Source organism: Anser brachyrhynchus (genome assembly GCF_964034855.1).
Source record: "Anser brachyrhynchus genome assembly, chromosome: 20".
Taxonomy (NCBI): domain Eukaryota; kingdom Metazoa; phylum Chordata; class Aves; order Anseriformes; family Anatidae; genus Anser; species Anser brachyrhynchus.
In genome coordinates this window covers 8,877,685-8,899,891 of record NC_137713.1, presented here as the reverse complement: position 1 = coordinate 8,899,891, position 22,207 = coordinate 8,877,685, and the positions used below count along the sequence as shown (strand labels likewise).

General features: G+C 50.0%; 2 protein-coding genes across 3 annotated transcripts in view; one reads left to right on the top strand and one right to left on the bottom strand.

The window, feature by feature from the left end:
• Nucleotides 1–5,150, top strand: part of MYBBP1A (MYB binding protein 1a) — a 66,605-nt gene extending 61,455 nt beyond the window's left edge. Inside the window, exons 25-27 of the mRNA XM_080562872.1 lie at nt 1,174–1,275; nt 2,431–2,555; nt 4,518–5,150. Of these exons, the coding sequence (XP_080418998.1) occupies nt 1,174–1,275; nt 2,431–2,555; nt 4,518–5,022 (732 nt within the window). The 3' untranslated portion in view covers nt 5,023–5,150. The remainder of the gene's footprint in view (nt 1–1,173; nt 1,276–2,430; nt 2,556–4,517) is intronic.
• A 5,386-nt stretch (nt 5,151–10,536) lies between these two features.
• LOC308180757 (sphingosine-1-phosphate transporter SPNS2-like) overlaps nt 10,537–22,207 on the bottom strand; it is a 136,122-nt gene continuing 124,451 nt past the window's right edge. For both annotated transcript variants that reach the window (XR_013941176.1, XM_080562899.1), the window contains 2 exons: nt 16,956–17,002; nt 10,537–15,232 (listed from right to left, as the gene is read on the bottom strand). Coding sequence is in view for 1 of the 2 variants with exons in the window: in XM_080562899.1 (XP_080419025.1) it covers nt 16,960–17,002 (43 nt within the window). In the remaining variant the exon portion in view is untranslated. The remainder of the gene's footprint in view (nt 15,233–16,955; nt 17,003–22,207) is intronic.

Here is a 22,207-nt window from a genome sequence, read left to right as displayed (position 1 = left end):
GGATTTTACTTTATTTGCCTGCCTTATGCTGCCGTAGCTGGAGAACCGTTTCCTCAAAGCCCTGAAAATGCCTTCCAGTGAAAGCTGCAGCTGCTCTAAGGGAGAGGTGGCACCTCCCAGCACACCTCCACCTCCGGACCACCGGGTACAGGTTTGGTGCAGCACCTTATCACCCGAGGGTGCTCCGACTGGGGCAAACCTTGCCCTTTACCAGTTTGGCACGCTCACGCTCCAGGCAGAGGCAGCTTGGCCACAAGCAGAGCCTCCTGCAGACACGGGCTGCCGCTGGGCACACCGCTGGCGATGGCACGCTTGTCCCCACAAATCCTCCTCGTGTTAGTGTACCCGTACCAGCTGCGGGGCTTGCTGTGGTTGTGCATTCACACAGCAGTGCAGCAGGGAGGATAACGACCACGTAAGCAGGGCTGCGAGGACCAGCTGCAGGCAGAGGATCAGCACCCCGGAGCCCCTGGGTGGCCGCTCTGATCCAGCTGCCTTTTCATGGCTCTTTGCTGCACTTCTCCACTTGTAAATAACTCTGGCTTTTATTTGACCTGTCTCAGGAGTGATTTTCCTCTAAGCCAGACCTTTCAGTGTCTCAGAAAGCCTGCAGCACATAAAGGTAACACAAAGAGATGAGATTTTCTCCATCCTTTTCAGCGGATTTAAGCTTGATTGACAAGCCCTGTTTTAGTGCTGGCAACTGGGATTTCCCAGGCGTGAGTGTTAATGGGTTTCTACATTAGCGCCTTGCGTGCAAATCCCAGCTTCTGCAGCTGAGTTGCTGTTGTCCCTCAGGTGAGTCTGTTGTCTGCCAGTCTTCTGGCCTTTCCATACGGGGGTTATTGTCTTCCCTCTTTTTCTCCAGGAGCCAGCAACCTGTCGCCAGTTTTGCTTTAGCTTAGAGATGAGGGGGAGCAGCAGGGTGGTGCCTTTGTGATACGCTTGCTCTTATTTTGTCCAGCTGTTTTTTAATTAAGCTGGGCTACAGCAGCTTCCACCTCATACCCTCCCGAGCATTTCCAGAGTTTGGTGGGCTTCGTCGTTCCAGAGTTATTTTGGTGACAGGTTAATCCTGCAAACCCCTACCTATTTCCTGCTTTCTTCTCAGAAGCGTGATTTGTTTCCCCATTTAATGTATGTTCCTCTTCCATCTGTCCCTTTAATTTGCAGAGTTTGAAAATGGTTGACGAGCTTAGGGTGAAGGCCGAGAAAGACAAAGTTGCCAAGAGCTTGGAGCTGTTGAACCTCCTCCTCAAAACCGTGATGCAGCAGGTGAGAGCGTGACCCGATCCTGCGTGGCTTTGACTCCTTGACACACTGACCCCTTGCCAAAAGGCTGTACCATCAAGGTCTCTGGCAGCTGTCAGGCTTGGATTTTACCTTGTGACTCCTTCGTCACTACATCCCTTCCCCTGGAGGGAATGCCTGGCTGGATTTGAGTACAGAAAAGCCCTCCGGTCTGAAGGAGCGATCCGTAGCTCTTGAGAGCTGATCTCCAAGAACTTGCTGGAGGATTTGTGCAGTGTTCTGCAAACATTTGTGACATCTCCTTTCTTATCCGGAGAAATACAGCCTAGGGTACAGTGGGGGTGAGCTGGGTTTTGTCCCAGGTGATCGCTCTCTCCTCTTCACTGAACCCCAGAGACTGATTACCAGAAACTGAGACTTACGCAGAAGCTTTGTGAGCTGGAATGAGGCATTGTTCAGCTCTAAAGAAAAACGGCATTTTGAACATGAGGAGATTTTCTATAGGTGACAAAATAAGTTTCCAACATGGTTTTATTTACGAGAGCAAAATAACACAAGCAGCATAATTGCTGAAGCCCAGTTTCCTACTGATAAGCTCACACCACAGCCCACTTCTTTGTGGAGACCTAATAGGAAAGTGGGTGGGGAGAGAGATTATTTCCAGGGTTCTTGGAGGACCTGAATAGCCTCCGAGACACCCCTTTCCGTCTGGTTTTACTGAAATTGTCCAGTGGGTCACAGGAGCTGTTAGAGGCAGTCAGAAGCAGCATGATTGTGTTCTTTAGAAACCAGACTGAAAACGCTTCTGCTTTTCTTTAGGATAGGTGCGTAGCACATCATCTTCGTTCCCCCTTTCCCAGTCACGGGATGAAAAGGACAAAGGACTAAAGGACCTTTCAGTCCCTTTCATGCCAGTACAATTCTAGCTTAGACTCGTGTCTGTCATGCTAGAGATCCAGTTTTCAAGCAAACCCTGTATGTAGTGGGTGTAACTCACCAGTTTTTGCCCCCAACTTGAAGTGTTGTTGTGGATGGGCTCAGGGCAGTGGCCTAGAGAAGCCTGGTGGTTTGCTTGTCCCTGACACGGTTTTGTCCTAAGGATGGGCCTGTGCTCTGCTGCTGTGAGTGCCCCTTCCGAGTTCACCCTGCACGTTGTCAGTGTGCACTTGCCTCTTGCAGAAGCTGCACGTGGAGCTGATGGAGTTGGACAAAGTGCTGGTAGCTCTGAACCAGCAGGAAGGCATCGGGAAGTCAGCACGCCTCGACTCTCTCTACTGGAATGCCATGCGATGGCTGAACCACACGTACGTACGGCTGGCACCTGGGCTTCTCGGCTCGCCCGCGGGGCTGCCTGCCTGTCCTGCTTGGCTTCTTTGATGTGGGGAAGTAGGAAGAGAAGGGAAATCAAGGCACAGAGCTCAGACTGGGGTTTGACTTAAACGGAGCTCCTGGGGTGGTGAGGTTGAAACACTTTTTGAAACACTGTTTTGCTTGGTGCTAGGCTCATTGCTCAGGTGTGTGCATGCTGAGGATCGGTCCTTTTTTGGAAGAGGATTGCGAGGCATGTCTGGTATCTGATCTGCTCTTGCCAGCAGATGTAAGACAGTCGCTTACCCAAGGACAGAGCACCTGCTTTCAGCAGCTCTGAGCGGTGGCCTGGTGTAAGAGCCACCGCCAACGGTGCAGAGGATTTCTGCGCTGGGCTGAGTCACTCAGCTCCTCCCACAGCAGTGTGGGTTGATCCTGCAGATGTGAGCCTGGAGGGAACGAGTAGCTGTCATGGGGAGCAAGTGAATACCAGAGAGACCCTGCCCAGGACCTTCTGCCCCCCCCAGTGATTTTTGGGCTCCTCAGTGCCTGGATCCCCAACCAGGTTGCCTTGCAGCTTTGAAGGCTGGGAGCATTTAGTCTTCATGCTTCAACACTCCCGTGTTAAACGGCACCTGGATTTGACTTTTACTCCAGGAGAAAAAGAAGGGCAAGATCTTTTTTTCCTTCCTGTCAGTAGCTTGCGGTTGGAATTTTTGCTTCCTCTTCCTCCTGGCAGCATTTAGCGATGTGCACAGCGTTGGATAATTGCTGGGTGGCTCTGCTGACGACTGGGAGTCGCAGCCCCAGCATGTGGGTGGCCTGGTCTGCAGCATCTCAGCCCAGTAAGAGGTTCTGGGGGAAATGCTTGCACGTGGCTCACTGTGAGAGGGCTCACAGGCAGGGAGGAATTGCACAAGGCAGCTGAAACTGTTGTTGTGGCCCCTCCTAATGCCTCAAACAGTCTGGCAGGGCACGGTGGCCTCACCCAGCTCTGTGGCACAGCCCCGGTCCCTTTAGCAGTCCCACACAGGTCGCTTGGCACCGTGCTGCTGGGTTTGGCCCAGGGGTAAGGCCTGGGATAGCAGCAAGGAGAGACTGCGAAGGGGATTGCTGAGGGTCTAGTGGGCACGAAACACTGAGTTTTGTGTGCTGGCTGAGGAAAGGCTGGGGTTTGAGGGCACAGCCTGCTGCCGCTGTTGGTGCCACCTTGCTGTGAGACCCCGGGATCTTTGTGCGGGTGAGCTGGACCAGACCTACAGCAGGTGTGGTTTGTACCCAGCACCCTGGTGGAGGTGCTGAGAGGCAAACGCTCACAGCGTGTTGTCAGGATGTTGTTTTTTTTTCCACCCTGGACTGACACAGCATGAAAAGCTCTCCAGAAAGGCTGCGGGATTGCAGCTTGGTTCCTTTTCAGGATGCCTTTCTGGGGACTGAGCTGGTGCAGAGCGATGTAGCCGGGATGGTGGTGGAGCTAACTGACGTGTCAGAGAGCGGCAGCAGCACCGGGTGCCTTGCATGCAAACAGAGGCTGCCTGGGTGAGACTGGAAGGGTTTGTGGGGGGTTCTTGCTGCAAGACCTCTTGGGACTGTCAGCAAACAGAGGCCTTGCTGGGGCTGTCACCCTGGACAGACAGACAGAAAGCATCTCAGTAGCCTTGCCTGAGGCCCTGGGCGGTTTCGTTTGGGAAGGTGGGGTAAGTACAGCATTATCTCAGAGGGACAGGGTCTTGAGGGATTCTTCCTCAAGCCTCTGTGTGCCTGGTCCAGCCCCCGCAGCTCAGTTCCCCAGCCCTGCTGCAGGCTGCGGACCCCCTCCAGGATAACAACGCTCATCCTCGCAGCATGCCTCTGCTTCCTTCTGCTTCTGCCTGTTCGCAGCCTGCCTGGAGCGTGCATCGCGGTGCTTCCTGGCCGTAAGCTTGAGTTACTGTTGATTTTTGGTGTTCTCTCTGCAGGAAGCCCAAGAAAGAGAAAACAGCCAATAAACCCGCGCAGGCAGCGGAGCCGCTTAAGCGGAAGAAGAAAGGCTTCCTCCCAGAGACCAAGAAACGCAAGAATCGCAAGAAAGTCGTCCAGGAGAACGGAGTAGCACCAGGAGGTAATGAAGGTGGAGAGCCAGCAGCCCCAGAGGAGCAAGCCCTGGGAACAGAGAGCCCTGAGCAAAAGCAAGGCCTCGTGCCTGGTGGCAAGAAACACAAGAATCGGAACAGAGGGGTCAGGGAGAACGGGGCGGCAGCGGCGGGCAGCAAGGGTGGAGCTGTGAACGGTGGAGATGCCATCATGGACAAAAAGAAGAAGAAGAAGAGGAATAGAAAAAGAAAAGGTGATGCAGGTAATGAAGCTGAGCAGGTTCCAGCTGCAAAGAAAGCCAAAGGGAGTGCCAGCCAGGAGACTCCGCAGAAGCAGGGCAAAGCCAAGAAGAAAAGGAAAGAGAAAAAAGCTCCAGCGCTGCAGGAGTAAAACTTCATGGATTCACCCAGGCCTGGCATGGCTGATGTGACTCAGAGGACTGTTTCAGCATCTTTTATAACTATATTTTTATGCCCTCCTTGAATTTAAATAAAACTGCCATAATGCTGAGCTCTAAAGCTGTAGGTCTGGCTTGTGTGGGAGGCACGGGGAGCTTCAGGAGGCCGCGTCCTCTCTGGGCTCTGGCAGGCGCCCCCTCTCTCTCCTCTGGCAGTACCAAACAGCCTGTGCTCCGGAGCACAGCCTCCTTTTTTTCCCTTGATTTCCCCAAGGCAAAAGCGAGAGGCTTGCTTGGATTCCCTGGGGAGATGCGGTAGGTGTGCTGGCACTGCTGAGTCGTGTGGTCAAGCCCTGTAGGAGGTTCAGAAGTGATGCCTACAGGGACGCTTCTGTCCTGGCCAGGCCCAGCAGTGCTTGCAGCTTTTCCAGTCTGGGAGATGCTGAATACCTGACATGCCTGGGGGTTAAATGGGTTTGCACTTGCATATTCTGAGGTTAAACATATCCAATTTTGGCCACTTGGGTGTCACCAGTAACTACCATGAGCTCACCTCTTTGCCTTCTCCTGCACAGCCCTTTGCTGGAAGGGTGATGGCCCCTGTGACAGCACAGGGACAGCAATAACGCAGCGAAGCAATGGAAATGGTTAATTGATCTGTTGGGCTGCCAGGCCTGCAGCACAGCCACGCACGCACCTGTTACCAGCAGGCGTGCAGCAATCTGCAAAGTCTGTTCTTCACCATGCTGGGCTCTTGTTTCTTGCTGGGAGCTGGGTCTCAAAGCATTTGAAACCCCACCGTGGTTGCCTCTAAAGCCTCTTCCCTCCTTGCTTCGCCCCCACCTTGCTCCGGGAGGAATGCATCAGCGGCTGGCCCTGCTTCCTGTCCCGGTATCGGACGTCCCTGCCCTCCTCCTGGTGCAGAGCAGCTCAGCTGTGGCTCCGGGCAGAGGCAGGCTCTGGAGCAGGGCTGCTCCCGCTGTGCCTTCGGCTCTCCTCCCATAGGTGGTCTGTTTGGCTAGACACGGGTGAGGGCACCAGAATTGTCGTGGTGCTTTTGGAAGGAGCGAGAGAAGAGCTGCAAAAGGCTGCATTTGTCTGTGGCTGTTTATCCGCCTTTGCAATGACTCTTAAATGGCGTAAAGGTCCTTGGGAGGCAGCTGCTGGCAGCAGTGCAGTCACGTTCAGGTGCAGACCCCAGGTGGGTGCAGCCCCTTCTCACTTCCATGTCCCAGCAGCGATCCCCGAGGCTTGCCGTGCACCCGAAGGAGCCAGCTCCTGGCAGCAGCGGGTACGGGCCAGAGCTGTGGTGCCCGCTGGCAGGGCTCAGCGGAGGGTGTCCTGCCTGCCCCTGCCTCTTGCTTTCTGCCTTCACAGCTGCTTTCCTCTGGCCCTCCAGGGAGGCAGCACCGAGGAGCACTTGGTCGGTGCATGGGAGGCTGCAGCCTTCATCTGTGCTGGATGAGGAGGGGGAGCTGCCTGGAGCTGGGCTCTTCGAGTCAAAAACCTCTAAGGTATAGGCGCAGGCTGGGGAAGGAGGCGAAGGGGAGCTCTGCGTTATCAGGGTCCCTTGGCACGTGAAGGGAAGCTCTCCTTTAGCCCCTCAGGCTAACCGTTGGCCTCCAGCCTCAGCAGGGGCTGCAGGCAGGTGGCTGTGGTGGAGCAGGACCGAGCTCAGTGAAGGCTGATGTTGGCATCTCAGTGCAGTGCTCTCACACTTGCCATTTCCCCACCTCAAACACCAGCCAGTTCCTGAGCACATTAGGGCTGGACTCATCCTGACAGCGCTTTTCTCCCAAGCCCTTTGTTGATCTGGATGTTATTGCAGGGTCTTGACCAGAAGAGCTGCTCTCGCAGCCTGCAGGAGAGCTGCCAGTGTTTGTGCCCAGCCAGAAGGTGTTGGCAATTACTGCCGATCCTGTCTCCAAGAGCAAGGAGACAAAGAGGACTGCTGGCATCGGGGATGTTGCCCAGTCTCTGCCATTTCGTGCTGAAAGCTGTTTCGTTGCCTGGTTAAAACCTCAATCCCAGCTAAGCCCCGGGTCTCGATGCGCCTCCAGCTGTCTCCTGAGTGATGACTTTTCAACTGTCACGCAAACGCAGCAGGTAAGAGGCCAGCAGGTCATCCACCTTTAATGGTCTGGAGATGCTCTGAAGGGGAGCAAAGGTTTCACGTCTTGAAGTCTGTCTCGCTAACGATTTCTTTCCTTCTTTTTGTGCCTGTAAGTAGGATGTCCTGGGACTTTGCACCACTGCCCCTGCAGAACCAGAGGAGAAACAGAGTGCAGGTGTGGGGAGTGGGAGCCAAGGTGAGCGCACGGGTACCCGGGTATGTGGGGAGTGGGAGGACAGCACTGGAGCCCCCCGGGCTGTCTCAGGCTGTGCAGCAGGACAGCAGCAGCTTGATCGTGCTGTGGGAGCTGAGCCTGGTTGGTGCTCACAGCAGGGCCACGAGCAGCCTGGAGCAGGGCTGGGGCCGTGTTGCACAGGGCTCTCCAGTTTTTATGCTGCCACCTCACTTCTGTGGGACCAGGAGCCCGCTCATGGGCCTGGCAGGTGATGGCACAGCAGGTACTGTGGCCTCGCGCAGGAGCCTGCCCTGCGAGCCCTTGCAGGTGAAGCCTTTGGGGGTGTCTCAGGGTTTCCTCCCCAGCTCCTGTGATGTGTGGCTCTCAGACAACTCTGAGTTGTTTTAAGGACCAAGGTGCGAATCCACGTGGATCCGTTTGTCCTTTTGGGAAGAAACCAGGGAAGGGCAAAGCACGACGTGGAAGCTGTGCGGGCCTTGGATCTGACAGGGGGATGGCACCTGCGTAGTGCCCGCTGCCGGGCTGGAGAGGCCGACTGACCTCCTTGAGCTGCTGTGCTCGTGTGTGTGTCTGCAGCGTTTGCAGAGCAGTCAAAAGATAAGGGACAGGAAAGCTGTGAGGCATTGTGCACACTGCTGCAGTAACAACTTCGTTGCCAATTAAATTACCTGACTTTAGACTGGCTTTGATGCGCAGTGTATAGAATGCAGTCACTAATCCACCACGGCAAATCGTGTTTCACTGGCACTTATTTGTGCCTTCTAACGATTGCAAAGGTTTCATTTGCCCTGATTTCATGTCCATCTGTCACCGGACCTTCAGGGCTTTCAGGGGATAGACCAGGCTTTGATTTTAATGAAGCCTTTTCTTTTCAGCTGTCCTGGGCTCAGAAGCTCTTTGGCAGTGATAAGAGCTCGAGGGTTCTGCTGAAGGCAAGAGGAGAGCCGCAGGCCCTGGGGCTCTGAGCTCCGGGAGCGCTCCCGCCTGTCTGTGGGCCTAGTGCTGGAGAAAGGCCTCTGTCTGGTGAGGTCCTGCCAGGAGCAGGGCTGTGAACTCGCCTTTCTCAGTCCAGTGCCAGTTTCTTGTCTGAAGGTTAAGCTGTTTTAACCAAAATCACGATCTTTTGGTCCGTGGTGCGTTAAGACTCTCCCCACTGCCTGTGACTGGCAGAAGAGACGTCCTGAATTCCTACGGGAGGATTTGGACAGGGTGTGAAGTTTGGGACAGGGCTGGTTCGTCTGTGCATGTGAGTAAGGCTGCATGTGGCGGTCGGGTGAAGCTGGGTGGTAAAATCTGTCCCCTGCACAGGGGAATAAAAATCTGCCTGTCCCAGGCTGCTTGTCCTCTGAATCGCTTTCAGCTCTTTGCCGTGGCAGGAGGCCCAGCAGTGTCAAGGTAAAAAAAACAGCCAGTGCAGCTGGGTGAAGGGCTCAAGCTGAGCTAGCTCTGAAGTGCTGCTGGTGAACACTTCAGTGCTGAGCAAGAGGGAGAGAGGCTGTGAATGGGGAGAGGAAGTTTTTGTGGCAGGAGTGATGAGAGGGCGACTGCTGGGGCACTGGGAGTGCCCTGCCGCCCCGGCTGGTTGCTGCTGACTTGCAGGTTTGGACTGGGGCAGTGCCTCGCGGCAGGCTCTGTGCTGTGAAGGGCGTCCTGGGCCGACTGCAGACCCTCTGTTCCCAGCATCCAGGGTCACAGCACGGCTCTTCCTGGTGGCCGAAAAGCCTGGCCGCGTGGATTTCCTCCTGACTTGCCTTGCATCTGTTGGCCATTGCATATAGCCACAGAAAAGGACGAATCAACTGTAAACATGTCCTTTTCGGCATATTTTTCAAATGCTAAGTTTGTTTTATTTGTGTCATACCGAGATTCTGCCGGGGACAACAGGAGAGGGCTGAAGTGTGTTGGAGTTGATTAGAAGTGAAAAAGAAGTTGCCAAGCAGTTGGGATCTCTGCACAAATGTAAATGACCGCCAGCAGCGAGCTCAGACACCTCCAGCATAGATGGCAGCAGCTTGTACGAGCCTGCTCGGTCCTCCCAAGGCAATGCCCTGCTCTGGTGTCGATGTGTGTTGAAGGTGGTCAGAGAAGTTACGCTGCAAGCTCACGCAGTGAGGCTGTTGTCAGACTGCAGATTGCCTTGGTGGGATCTCTAGGGAACCAGCATAGGGAGGATTTATGAACAGGGATGGCCAATGGGGCTGAAAGAGTGACCGAGTGTCCGTGTGGCTGTGTGTGGGGTGTTGGTATGGCCACATGGATGTCTGTGATCCAAAAAAAAGCGAACAGTACAGCCATGTTAGCAGTTGTTGGTTGACGGATGCTGAAGTAGCGGAGCTTCAAAGCTGAGCTGCTGGAACATCAAAATCTATAAAGCCGTGCTTAAGTCACTTACACAGTATGATTAAGCTGGAAGCCCAGAGATGCTGTGCCAGAAAGTGATCAGGGTTGTTTTTTTAGGCAGACACATCCTTTGCTTGCTGGGGGCAGGTCTCCTGGCCTGGACAGTTGCTCTGCGTTGAAGGAAAAGCACACTAAAGGGAAGTGTGGAGGCCTGTAGGACACGGAGAACACGTCCATGGCTGGTGAGAGGAGACACTCGGGCTGAGATGTGCCTTGTCTGTGCGGCCAGGGCAGGAGAGCTGGTGTGCAGCAGCACATTGCACCTGAAGCAGCAGAACCATCCCCTTCGCCCCCTTTTGCCCACAAACAAGCAGCCACTGCCCTGTGGAGCCGGCATCTGTGGCTTGTGCAGGGCCCCTGGAGAAGGGCGGCCTTGGGGCCAGCCGTGCCTTGGGATTAATTTCCTGCCCTGCTTCTGCCCGTTGTCCCAAACACCCGACCCATGGCTACCACCACTCTGGCTTTGCTGTCAGCTCACCCCGTCTCTGCTCACCGCCGACACCTTCCCCTAACGCTCTGACCCTGAGCTGGACCCAGGCGGCCGACCCAGGAAGAAGGAGGCTGCCACCCACCACCCCCTGTTCCCCCTGTCCCTGCCAGAGGTGTTGCTTTTAAACCAGCCCCAGGCAGGCTGGTGGCCAGCCTGGACACTGTTGGCTCGTTGGGACCGTGTCAGAGTGTTTGTGGCAGGAGCTGTGGGGCTTGGAGCAGCCTTGTCCCAGGGAGCAGCCCTGCGGGCAGCAGCCATCGGAGTGCACAACCAGAGCAAGTGGTGACACAGGAAAGGGAGCCGGGAGGTATGTTTTAAATACTTTTATTTCTTAATTTACATAAAGGTATATATTTGGCTTATTTCTCTTTTTTATACTCTGAGATTCACAATCAATTGCTCTTAAAAAATAAAATAGTCATTTGCTTCTGAAAGAAATCAGAAAACTATTTTATACTCCTCCCTTGTATAACAAGAAAATATACTATTCTACTCCCATACATCACATAGTAAAAGTGATTGTAAGTGCTGGTTTACCAAACAATAAAGCAAACAGAGAAGAAAACAAACAATTAGGACAGAAGGTGCAGAGAGGAACTCTGCTTTCCAGAGTACATCCATTCATGTAGTAGGGTTTTGTCACCCTGAGGTTCTCTCTTAGCTAGTCTATAAAAGGTGAGAGGCTCTTGGGTTCACCCAGATCGTAAGTGGTGGCAGCAGGAGGCAGTGTAGTTACTCGGGCTGGCAGCTTGCTGCTTTTTGGGTAATTTTCTTGCCTCTCTGTGCAGTTCCCATTACCTCTGTTCCTCTTGCTGTGTACAAGCAGCTTGGCTGCTTCACAGTGGTACACTGGTGCAAATGCACTATTAGCTGTGGAGGGAGTTAACACTCGCTTAAAAAAACACCAAACTGTTCATGAAGTGGAGCAGAAGAAAGCCCTGGTGACTAACTGAGGGGCATCCTGGACTGTCCCTATGCCCTGCACACCCTCCCTACGCCCTGCACAGGCAGGCACAGACCCTGATGCATGCAGCAAGGCCGCATCTAACACTGCGGGCCCCAGGGAGCGCAGGGAGGGTGGAAGAAGCATACACCTTGCTGCAGCCCTGCAGGGAGAGAGGTGGGGAGCAAGGGCAGAGCACTGCGGAGGGGCCGGCCACAGCCTGAGGAGCAGGGTGAGGTACGATGCAGCGGCACCAGCCAAAAACCTGAACCCTCTCCCCTCTCTTGGCTCCCTCGCCTGAGATGTATACGTGCATGGGAGGACATGAGGGATGGGGTGCTTGCTCCCTTTTAGTGTAGTATTTTCCCCTATGTTTTTAAATGCATTCAAGGGCTGCTTTTTGTGCATGCTAATTTTCAGACATTCACATGAAGTCACTTTGTGTGCAGGAAACCAGTGGCTTTAAAGGTGTTTCTGTCCTTACTGTGACTATTTAATTTTACGTGAAAGTTTTGAATTGCAAACATAACCTTGATGGTCTGAACAACTATTTATTTAAGTGATGGGCTGAAATCTTGCATCGTTGGTTGTGATGGGTACTAAAATATGTGTATTCTTTATTAAAAACTAATTATCTTTTCCTATTAACGGCCTTTCTTTATAAAAACAAATACTAATTTTAATAAGGGTTGTTATTCAGCTTTGCTATAAGTGGTATGTGTCCAGCCTAGACTTCTGTTCTCATTCCAGAAACACTTCCTATGTGTATACCAAAAATGTTTCCACTTCTACACTGCTTTATGAGGTCAACAGCCAAACGGTCCTAATAGCTTCTGGGCCTGATTACATCTATACCTACCTAAAATTGTTACACACAGAGCTACAATGGAAACCAGCACAATCCTGCGTGCTAAAGTCCAGAATTCAGCACCAGTATAATATGATATGGTAAGCCATATTTTAATAATGGGGAGCTTCTGACCTTTCCTATAGTACAGAAACACAACAGCACTTCATTTCAGCAGCGACTATCTCAGCTCTACACGTGCACAAACTGAGCCCCAGGTAGCGACTTTCCCCACGTCACATACTGGCAGAAATGGGCCTGTGTCTCGGGACAGGGAACTCTGTTACGATCCAAGGAACAGACTTAAATGGCAACATGGGTCCAGCTTCTGTTTGGTAGTATTGCATGGTTCCAGCCCAGACTTGATGTTCCTGTTAACTGACTTAGTTGTGCAGACCCTTGATCTAAGTGAGCTGGTTTCCCTCTAATGGACTGAACAACTTTATAGAAGCTCTCACTGAATAATTCTTCCAGTTTGGAATACAAACACACAGCTAAATCAAGACACACTCAACAAGAAATCCAACCTTTCAGCTTCGAGCCATTTGAATACGGATCCATGAATATGTAAAGGAGCAGCAGCCAGATTTTCTGTCCCCTCTCCTGTTCATCTCTCCTGATCTGTCACAGCTGCTGCTTTGGCTCCCCTCTCTTAGCCTGGAACATGTGGGAGCAGGGATTCGGGGGTCCCTTGGCATGGAACTGTTGCAAGTAGGACTCGCTTCTCATTCCCTGTTCACTCCCATCCCCTTATCCTTGTTAAAAAGAAAGCCACAGCAATTTCCTTCATATTCACAGAAGATAAAGCTGGCCTCCTGTAACAGTGCAGAGCTTCTCCAACAAGGACTGGGGTTTGTCACAAACAAGGAGAGCCAGTGAAACTACAAATATTTAAGTTCCCTTTTCATTATTGACTCCTGAGAATTAGGTTTAAGGATAATTCCTAACCTCTGAACTTTTGCATTAATGCTTCATTTTGTTGACAGTAAATGCTACAGCAGAGAGAGCCTATCAGAAAAGCAATTTGGAAAACATGGCAAATCTTTGGTCTCTGAGATGAAATGACTAATTGTTTGGTTGCTTTTTGTTTCTTTTTAGCCAGCTTAACGAGGAATTTCTTAATGGGAATCAGAAATTCATGTGCCTTTAAAGCCAAAAATTTGGCTCCTAGACCACAGCACTGGTATTTCCCCTACAAACGTAAATAGTGGCACGAGGTGGGAAATGAAGCATTGTTTTGGATTTGTTTTGCTTTATTATTTCTAGCACCCACTTGCTGTTTTCCAGAGGATGCCCAAGCACTCGAGGAAAATTTCTGGCACTAGTTGCTTAACCAAATCTTAGAGCCATTGTAAAAAAGTATTTGAGGTGACAGACTAGCCTCTGCAGAGTAGTCCTATGGAGACTTGTGAGGAGGAAATGCTCATGTTGTTATAGGAGTCACCCTCAAAACACAGCTGCCTGGGCAGAGACTGGCTACGCAGTGAGTGTTGACCAGTTTGCTGGTAACTGGAGTTACTGACCGTCTTTACATTAATGGTGTGCTGTAGCTCACAGTACATCCTGCAAATGAAGGAGAGCTAAAACCCACCTTTACTAACAGTACCTTCCTATGTCCCTGAACAAACGTACACCACAATCAGGACAGCCAACTTCCAGGCTTAAATCGGGTCCAGTCCCAGCACTGCAGTTCCTTTGCTGATTTAGTCCTACTTGCAGCCCAGCCACAGCTACTTACTAAACATGAGCACAAGAGCGAGGCGCATTCACCTCAAGGTGTGCACTAAGCTGGAGAGAGTCTAAACTATGGGAGACATCTGAACATTACAAAGGGAGGGGGGAGCTCACGGAAGAACGCCCTTTCTCTGGAAGCCTGACTGTTTTTCCAGGGTCTGTGCTCTCCCTCCTTCCCCACACTCCTGCAGCATCAAGCTGACATAGCATAAATTTGGCTTGTGGAGGTCAAGTGCAGGACATAATACTCTTGGGGAATGGCACTCTGACTGCTTTACAGACACACTCTTCTGCATTTGAAACTCTAACTCAGTTCAGACACTGGCCTTGTGTATTAAAGATCTCAAGTACATCTTCATAAACAAATGATTAACTGACACCCCAGTAAGAGTAGGCTGGGAGTGTGCTTGGGGATGGACATGCATTATACCTAACCATCGTTCCAAAGGGAACAGCTACTGTAGAGTATCAGCCACCTGCTTTGAAAATACTGACAAGGGAGAATTAGCACTGACAATACACATACCATGATATGCGTGTAAACAAAGCGTGATGACACTGGCACAGCAGTATTGCACTACCAGGCCCTAGGTAAAGCAATTCAGCCAGCTGGATTTTGGTATTTTAAAAACCTGTGAATCTCCTAGGCAAGGCTGAATTTAGGATATTGAGCAAAATCTGGAGCCCCTAGGTATTTCTGTCAAAAGTTCTGGGCCTTTCTGTAACAACCGCCAGCATACCCAGTGCAGTGAAACTCTCTCCTCTGTCCCATTGCTCAGCCTCAGGTGACAGGCAGTCATCCATCCCCTGGGACTCGTCCTGTGGTGCCCCTCCAGGGCCTGATAGCAGGGCACTGAGATGAGGAGAGTTGTGGACGTATTCATGGCTGGTAGGGTTGCACAGGCAGCTCCAGATCTCAAACATTTAAATAAAAACTGTTTATCTAAATATATATATTTATATATATGTCTTCAGCAGAGATAAAGCATCTTACGACGTATTTAAATAAAAAATAATAATCTGAATTGAGCCTTCAGTGTTAAAGAAAAGGTGATGTACAGAACAGGTCCCCAACTAGTGCAGTCTCTGGGTGCGGGAGTGCTGGCAGAACAGCAGCATTTGCTAGGACGGAGGTTGTCCTATAAACGATGTGGACTTCATCGGCTACAACTAAAACCATATACACAATCTACAGTCACTCACTTGGGTAGCGCGTTGTGGGGCCGGCAGAGAGTTGCTTGCGATGCTCGGAGGAACCTGGGAATGTCCTTACGCTCCAGCAGCGCTGCGTTCCAGGCTGCCCTGCTCATCTCCTGCTGCCTGGCCCTGCAGGCGGAGCGCTGCGATGGGTTTGGTGCTGGAGAACCCTCCCGGGGCAGCGTGGAGCTGAAGGAGCCGCCGGTTCCAGTATGGAAGGGCTTCGAGCTGGAGATTGTGGTGGTGGAAGCAGGAGTCCACATGTGGTTTCCTTCACTGGCAACTAGAAACGAGAAAAGGTGGTTAGGCTCGTCGTGAGTGGTACTTGGTGAAGCACAAAGATGCTGTGATCCAGGCAAACTCTGCCCCAGATTTACACTCCTGCCTGTACTATTTAAGGGCGTCAGCTGTGTCTTGTTCACCTCGATGTTACAGGTACAGCTGCTGTGGGTTGAAACAGCACAGAGGAGAGCAGGGCTGAGTTTTGCTAGGCTGATTTTAACCCCACCAGTTCATCCAAGAAGAGACTGCCTCTCACCTTCAATTGTCATTTTCAAAACTGCTTCCCTGGAGAGCCCAGTTCAGGAGTGGGGGCAGCCCAGCATGCACATCCCCAGCGTGGAGCCCCACTGTCAGCCCTGCTGCTAACAAAGTGGAGCAGGCGCTGCCTTCAGCCCAAAGCTGGTGGTATGCACTGGCTTTAAAGAGCAGCATCAGCATCTATCCTGACTGGTGCGACACCACTTGTGCATGCTGTGGATAGGATAACCAGTTCTCTCGCTGCAGGATTTCCTGTGAGAGGTTCTGTGCTCCATATTATGCAGGAAATTGTCCCTGACCTTAAAAATCAGTGACTGCTGGCTTATGGAAAAATTCCCTATAAGGATAGCCTGGCTTCTCTCAACTTATATAAAGTTGGACCAAAAGAGAAAAAAAAGAAAGTACAGTGAAAAAAACCTGTGTGTGCACAGGACCCAAGTATTCAGTTCTGTAAGGCAAGTCGCAGCAACACCAACTGATACTTGCTCCCCAATTTTTGAGTCTTTGTGTGTTTTTTTTTAAAAGCTTTGTCTAAAAGCTGCTGATAAATGACAGTGTATGATTACACATCCAGCCCAGAGACTGCAAGGTACAGGCAGGCCTACTTTATCCTTAGGCTCTACCAAAACATCCTCCCCTCTGTGGAAATAACACATCTGCTATACTAGAGATTGTAATAAATCGTTTTCCCCAAAAGGCTCTTCTTAAGCGTGTTACCGAGTTCTGATTTTATGATTAGTCTTTCAATGCATTTAATTCATAGAAAAGAAATCTCCTCTTCAAAAAACAAATTGCTGTAATTAATTTTGGCTACAGTAAAATGCTGGGAAGTGTTTATCAATTGTTACAGCTCTGAGCTGGGATGCTGTGACTGCTGGTGAGCGATAAGAACAGCTTGAACACAAGAGAGGAGAAGGAGCGGGAGTGGGACTGCCCCGCTGGCTCCCTGCCAGGGTCTCAGATCCGTCACCCTTGATCGAGGGTTGCAGTGGGGACAGTCCTAGCAGCAACGCACGCGTTCTTGTGCTGCCAGAAAGCATTTTTCAGCAGAAATGTTTGGATTTGGAATCTGCTAGAAATGGTTGTATGATAGTGAGCAGATGTTAGACCAAAAGCAAAGCAGCAGCAAGTTTTGGGAATGCAAGATGCATTTGGGCAAAGCCGAAATTCTGGCTTTGGACAATCACACCTTTGGTGTTCAAATTGATAGGGGTTGCATGGCCTTATCTGCTTCAAGAGGGGAGCACAAGGTTTCTGGACATACCTCAGTGCTACAAAGGATATTTGAGTTTTGACCCCTGGTTTTTGTGTTCTTGCTTTGCTCTGATTTGGGTCCAAGGTAGCAAAGGCGCAGATCGTGGCTGTCAAAAGTTAACCAGTTTCCAAGTGATATGGAAAGAAATGAGTTGGTAGGGGTTTGGAGTGGATGGATAGCTTGAAACCAGTTGTGGGTTTGGGTCACTCACCATCTCAGACTTTCACGGAGGCTGGTGGCATCACGAGGTGATTCACCCTGGTGGAGGGAGAACAAGAGCGACATGAGAGAGCTGCAACTAGCCAAGAAGTAGACTTCCAAAAACATACCAGCCTCTTAAATCCAGGTTCCCACTGCTTAACAGTTTCTAAAGAGATAGCACGTTATACTACAGGGCAGGACAGTTATTAAAGCTGGAACCCTTTCACAGTGGTGTCTGATAGCAGTTCTGACAATTGCTGGAACACGCCAAGTAATATTGCTGACACTAATTGACAAGGACTTGGGAAGGCCCCGGAGGCATTCAGACGTAGCAATTGTTTCCCGAAGCCAGTGACAAGGCTGTGCATACAATGGCTGTTGGACGGTGTCCTTCAGACTTGACAGCATAAATGTAAACAGTCACCACTGATAAAAATTAAATTAAAAAGAAAGCTGCCTTTCAATTTTCAGCTCCTGAAGACCTGCTGCTGTTCCAGACAACTGCTCCCAAGTGATTGATGGGGTCCGGCGAGGACTGCAGCATCACCAGGGAGAAGCTGTTGCCTCCTGCTACTGAGGGCAGCGAGGGGGATGGATCCTGTTTGCTCTGTGAGGTACCCAGGGAAAAAAGCAGGAATAGTTTCACAAGGTTTATCCCTTAGACCTGCTCCTTCTTGTTGCAGTACACACCCTGTGCAATTCAGCCTTCCTCAGCAACAGCTCTGACCTGGAGCTGCCACCAGCGCTCCTGCAGCAGCAAATGTCCCCTCCTCTCTGTCTTTTTAAACACCACTCATGCCTTCCCAGCTTGTGGTTGCTTAGGGACAGGAACAATCTCCTTTGATAATGTTAAGCCCAGCAGGGCTCTAATGTGGACTGTAAGAAGGACAAGTCACCCTCGGACTGTAATAAACTTGGGACTTGCTTTCTGTCTTGGGTGGTCACTGACATCGGTGGGAACTGCCGGCTTCTGGATAACTGTGCTGGAAAACCCTGACCTCACTTAAGGGTCTGGGTTTAAGGAGACACGTTTGAGTGCTTTTACCCAAATGCACTCTAGCTGTACTTGGCCAAGAGGAGAACAAATGAGTCACAAAGCGGGAGTCTTCTCATACCACTTGGCTGCTAACTTAGAATAACAAACTAAACCTGTGGTATTGTATACCTGAAAGGATTGCAGCAGGATTTTGCAATCACATGCAAAAGCACAACTTCTTTCTGAATCAGTGAAAAACCTGGCAGGTTTACAGGCAAGCTCACAGCAAGCATCTCTGCCTGAGTGCCTACCAGGTAAGAACTTCTCAGTGAAGCATCATTTTCCTTTGGAAAATGCTGATTCATTGAAACTCATCTGTGGCTCCTCAGACTTCACACCTGGCCCGAGACACCCTTTTATGCTGAAAAGGGATGGTGCTGGGTTAAGACCTGTTCTGGGATGAAAATGAACCAGTGGTTAGAGGTCACCTTCCAAGAAATATCTGCAGCAGGAATTGGCCCAGCTCAGCCTAGAGAACTTTGCACCAACCTCGCAGGAAGTTTTCTCCGAGACGCAAAGAAGCCTCTCTGCCTTTTCTGCATTTGAAGGCTCTGAACTGAGATGTTTTTGATGCAGGAGCTGCCCTACGTTTCTTTGTAGAATTACCATTCTTTGTAGCCCTACTGTACTGGACAGTCTATTGAACATCTTAACTATGCTTTAATTATCAGAATACATCAGAGAGATGAAACATTACCTTGTGATGCTACAGTCAGAACCAGGAAGTAAACTATGACATTTTATGAAGCTATCATAGAATACTAAAACTCCAGCTGTTTGCTCAATAATGTTGTTGGAAAGCAACGTCCCTTACCAAGGTACTCATTCCACAGTTTTACAAGATACTGAGTATACAGAAGACATTTGTTTTGACACTAGATCATCTCTCGTGTAGAGGACCCCTCTGCATTGCTGACAGGTGAACACACAAGGCCTTGCTTCTCGTATCACGTATGTTTCAGCCTCCCATGGAATAAAATGTACCTCCCGTGTAAGTACTTCTGCTACCCTCAAGTCATGAGAATGACTTGTCCCTTGCATTTTAACGCATCTCTCTCAATTTCTGCTTTATCTCTCTTTTACAGAAGGGAACGGAGGCCTAGAGGGGCTGTTCCTGAAATGCACTGAGAAGATTTCACAGGAAATTAGACCATGTCTTTGAGAACCTGCTGGGGACAGAATGGACTTTCAGGAATCACATAGGAAGCTAGCAGGCAGAAGAGAGAACTGAAATCTCCCAAATTTCAGGGCAATCTTCATTCTGAAGCACTGTGCTGTAGACAATGGTCACTGACTTGTGCACAGCCTGGTTTCAACAAAGCCCAGCTGATGGGTGGCAGCAGGTCAGCTCTGAATTTATTTTTTTTAAGCAAAAAATACTACTAATAAATTTCGGATTCTCTTAGGTGGTAAAATGTCTTGCATGGACTTAAGCTAACAAGACGCAAGAGCATATAAATCCTCATTTAAGTCCCACGTGTCTTTCTAATAATGATAATCCCACTCTGAATAGGTTATCGCTTCCGATTTGGGGATATCTGCTGACTAAACATTGGTTCCCAAATTGTTCTATTTTCTCTGCATTGTTTTCTCAAGATTGTGAATGTTTTCATTCCTTGAAGAGAGCAGGGTGGGAACCACTCTGTTATTTCCTGAGGGGGAGGAAACTTGCCCAAATTGCCTTTCAAGAACAGAAGCTGTACAACTTTTTTTGGTTGTTTTTACGGGCTCCTCTAGCAGTTAAAAATGAGACTGACTCCTTCTGACCCCATCATTTCCTCCCCTGTCAAACCCAAATAGTTCTCCTAGATGCTATCAAACCATTTCCATGTAATGTGACAGCATCCATAATTCTGAAGCATTTATATGACTGTCTGTTTAATATTAAACTACATGCTTTAGGGCTGTTAAATATTTATACTGTGTAAAATGCATCTAATTTCACAGCACCTCAGCCGGTGAGAGAATTGCATAAGAAAAAGAAGATGAATTTAAGATAACAGATGAGTCACCAGAACCCTTTACAGGTCAGCAATACTCTAGCTTCAGTTTCAGGAACTGTGCAGAGATGGTTCTCCAAGTGCTCTGTCTCTTCCAGCATAGCTGCTCACCAGTCCAACAGATACTGGAGCTTACGGTTTGTACTGGCAGAGTACAACTGTACACTGCTACACAGTTCCTGGCACAATCTGGACCTTCCAAAGCCTTTGAAAGAGGCTTTGCTGCTCACATCCAATCTCTGAATGCTTTCCTCCACCCTGTGCCAGCATGAACAAAACCCAGATCGCCCTTCCTACCTGCAGTTCTGACTGTTCCAGCAATGTGGGGTGAAGTTGTGAGAAGCCACGGGGGGAATATATGTCCCACTGACTTTCATAAGATACAGCCTACCGATTGTTTGAGCTCTATGACTTTTATCATTTCTGTTCATGAGCTTAACCTCAAGCAGGTAACGGGATGTCAAGAAGAACACGCTTGCAGGCTAGTACATGGGGCACCATCGTGCACGAGACTCCTAGAGAGAGGCAGTGCTTAAATAAAACTTCTGTGAATGCTTTGGGCACCCTTTAATGTTCAGTTTCTTACATAACCTAAACAACACACGTATTTTAGTATCCTGTAGATTGCCAAAAAGCCTCGCTCTCTTGTTATCTAAACAAGTCAGGCTCTGGCTTCTGTAACAGAGAAGCATATTAGGAAATAACACCCTAATTTTTACAGCCTGCTGTACTTAACATCACTTAACTTTTACAACCAACAATAAAATGCTTCAGTGGGGTCCTTCTAGCCTGCAAATAACTCATTATTTGACTAACAAGAGCTCATTCAGTAGACAAGAGTACTGGGGTTACAGGGGCAGCTACATCACTGTACGCAGCAGCAGCCCTGCCGGCGACTAAGGCTCCTTCTTCCTCCATCTCACAGGAGAGAACTGTGTGTTCCTGGAGTACCGCGACGTGCTCTAAGTGTCTGGCTGAAGCGGTGCTTCAGGGGGGGGATACGAATGTAGGAGTCACAAACAGCACCCTTCGGCAGAGTCCTCCCTGGCTGAATTTTCTCAGACAGCGCTGGGGGTAAACCTTGGTTTAATGAACAGCTTTTGAAAGCTGCCTGGGAAGCGCTTACTGGGGAGCAGGGCTGATGACAGTGGCCTTAGCAGAAAGAAGGGTAAGACCTGCTTACAAAAGCTGAACAAACTCAGATGGCAAACACAAGGCCTCGGTGAGGTTGTTGATGAACCCTGGAAGTGCCCAAGCTTGGGCAGCAGCCAGTTGTCCCTCCCGTAAGTCCTATAAGGCCAAGGAACATTTCCAGAAGGCCTTGTGAACACACTGCAGCCAGAAATGTTAGGTGATGAAGTGTTTACATGGACAGACACCCTTGAAAAGTAGAGACGTTAAGGACTTAAATCTATGAAAAACATGAAATTTCTTTTCCAAATACTGCAGGTAATTAAAGAGTCTCTTTGCATCAGAGCTTTAGCGCCAATGACACGCATGCCAGCCGTGTGTTGGTGATGATTAGCAGCCCAGCCAGGTGCAGCAATCTGCAAATCCAGCTACTGAAGCTCATCAGTAGCATTCAAATCTAACATTGCTGCCTGAATCTGTGCGAGAAAAATCGAGGCGAAGCATCATCATTTGCAGCTCCACACCCGTATGACTTTCAGACGTGGCAGTGAATTTTATCAATTGATAAATGAACACGGGAAGTCACTTGCACACACCGTTAGCTCACACCATTGTTATCACTGCATTCCTGCAGAGAAGTGACTAAATAGCTATGGAGTAGGAGAGCTTGGGCAGCCCTCCTCACTGGGTTTCTTGATCTTCAGATGCACACAACTTCAGGTCCGTCAGGTAAAGTAAAATCCTAGGGTAGAAGTAATGTGGTCACTGTGGTCTCTGACCCCGAGAAGAGGACAAGTGTAGCTGCAGCCTGAAGAAAGAGGTCTCTAAGGCAAAGGAGCATAAAGGGGGCTTAGGCACAGGCAGAGTTGTCTTGCTGTACAATAATCACCTCCTACTTTACCAGCTGTGGTTCAGAAAGGCAGGGACATTAGGAAGGTACGTTTCACATCGCTCACTTCATCCACCAGCTTGTTACTGCAGGGATCAATTGCATGAAGTAAATCCTTGCCAAAGCCAGTCGCCAAAACACGTTAACATTTTTTGTAAACAAAGGAGGGAAATGGACACAAGTCTACAGACCACCTCACTCATATT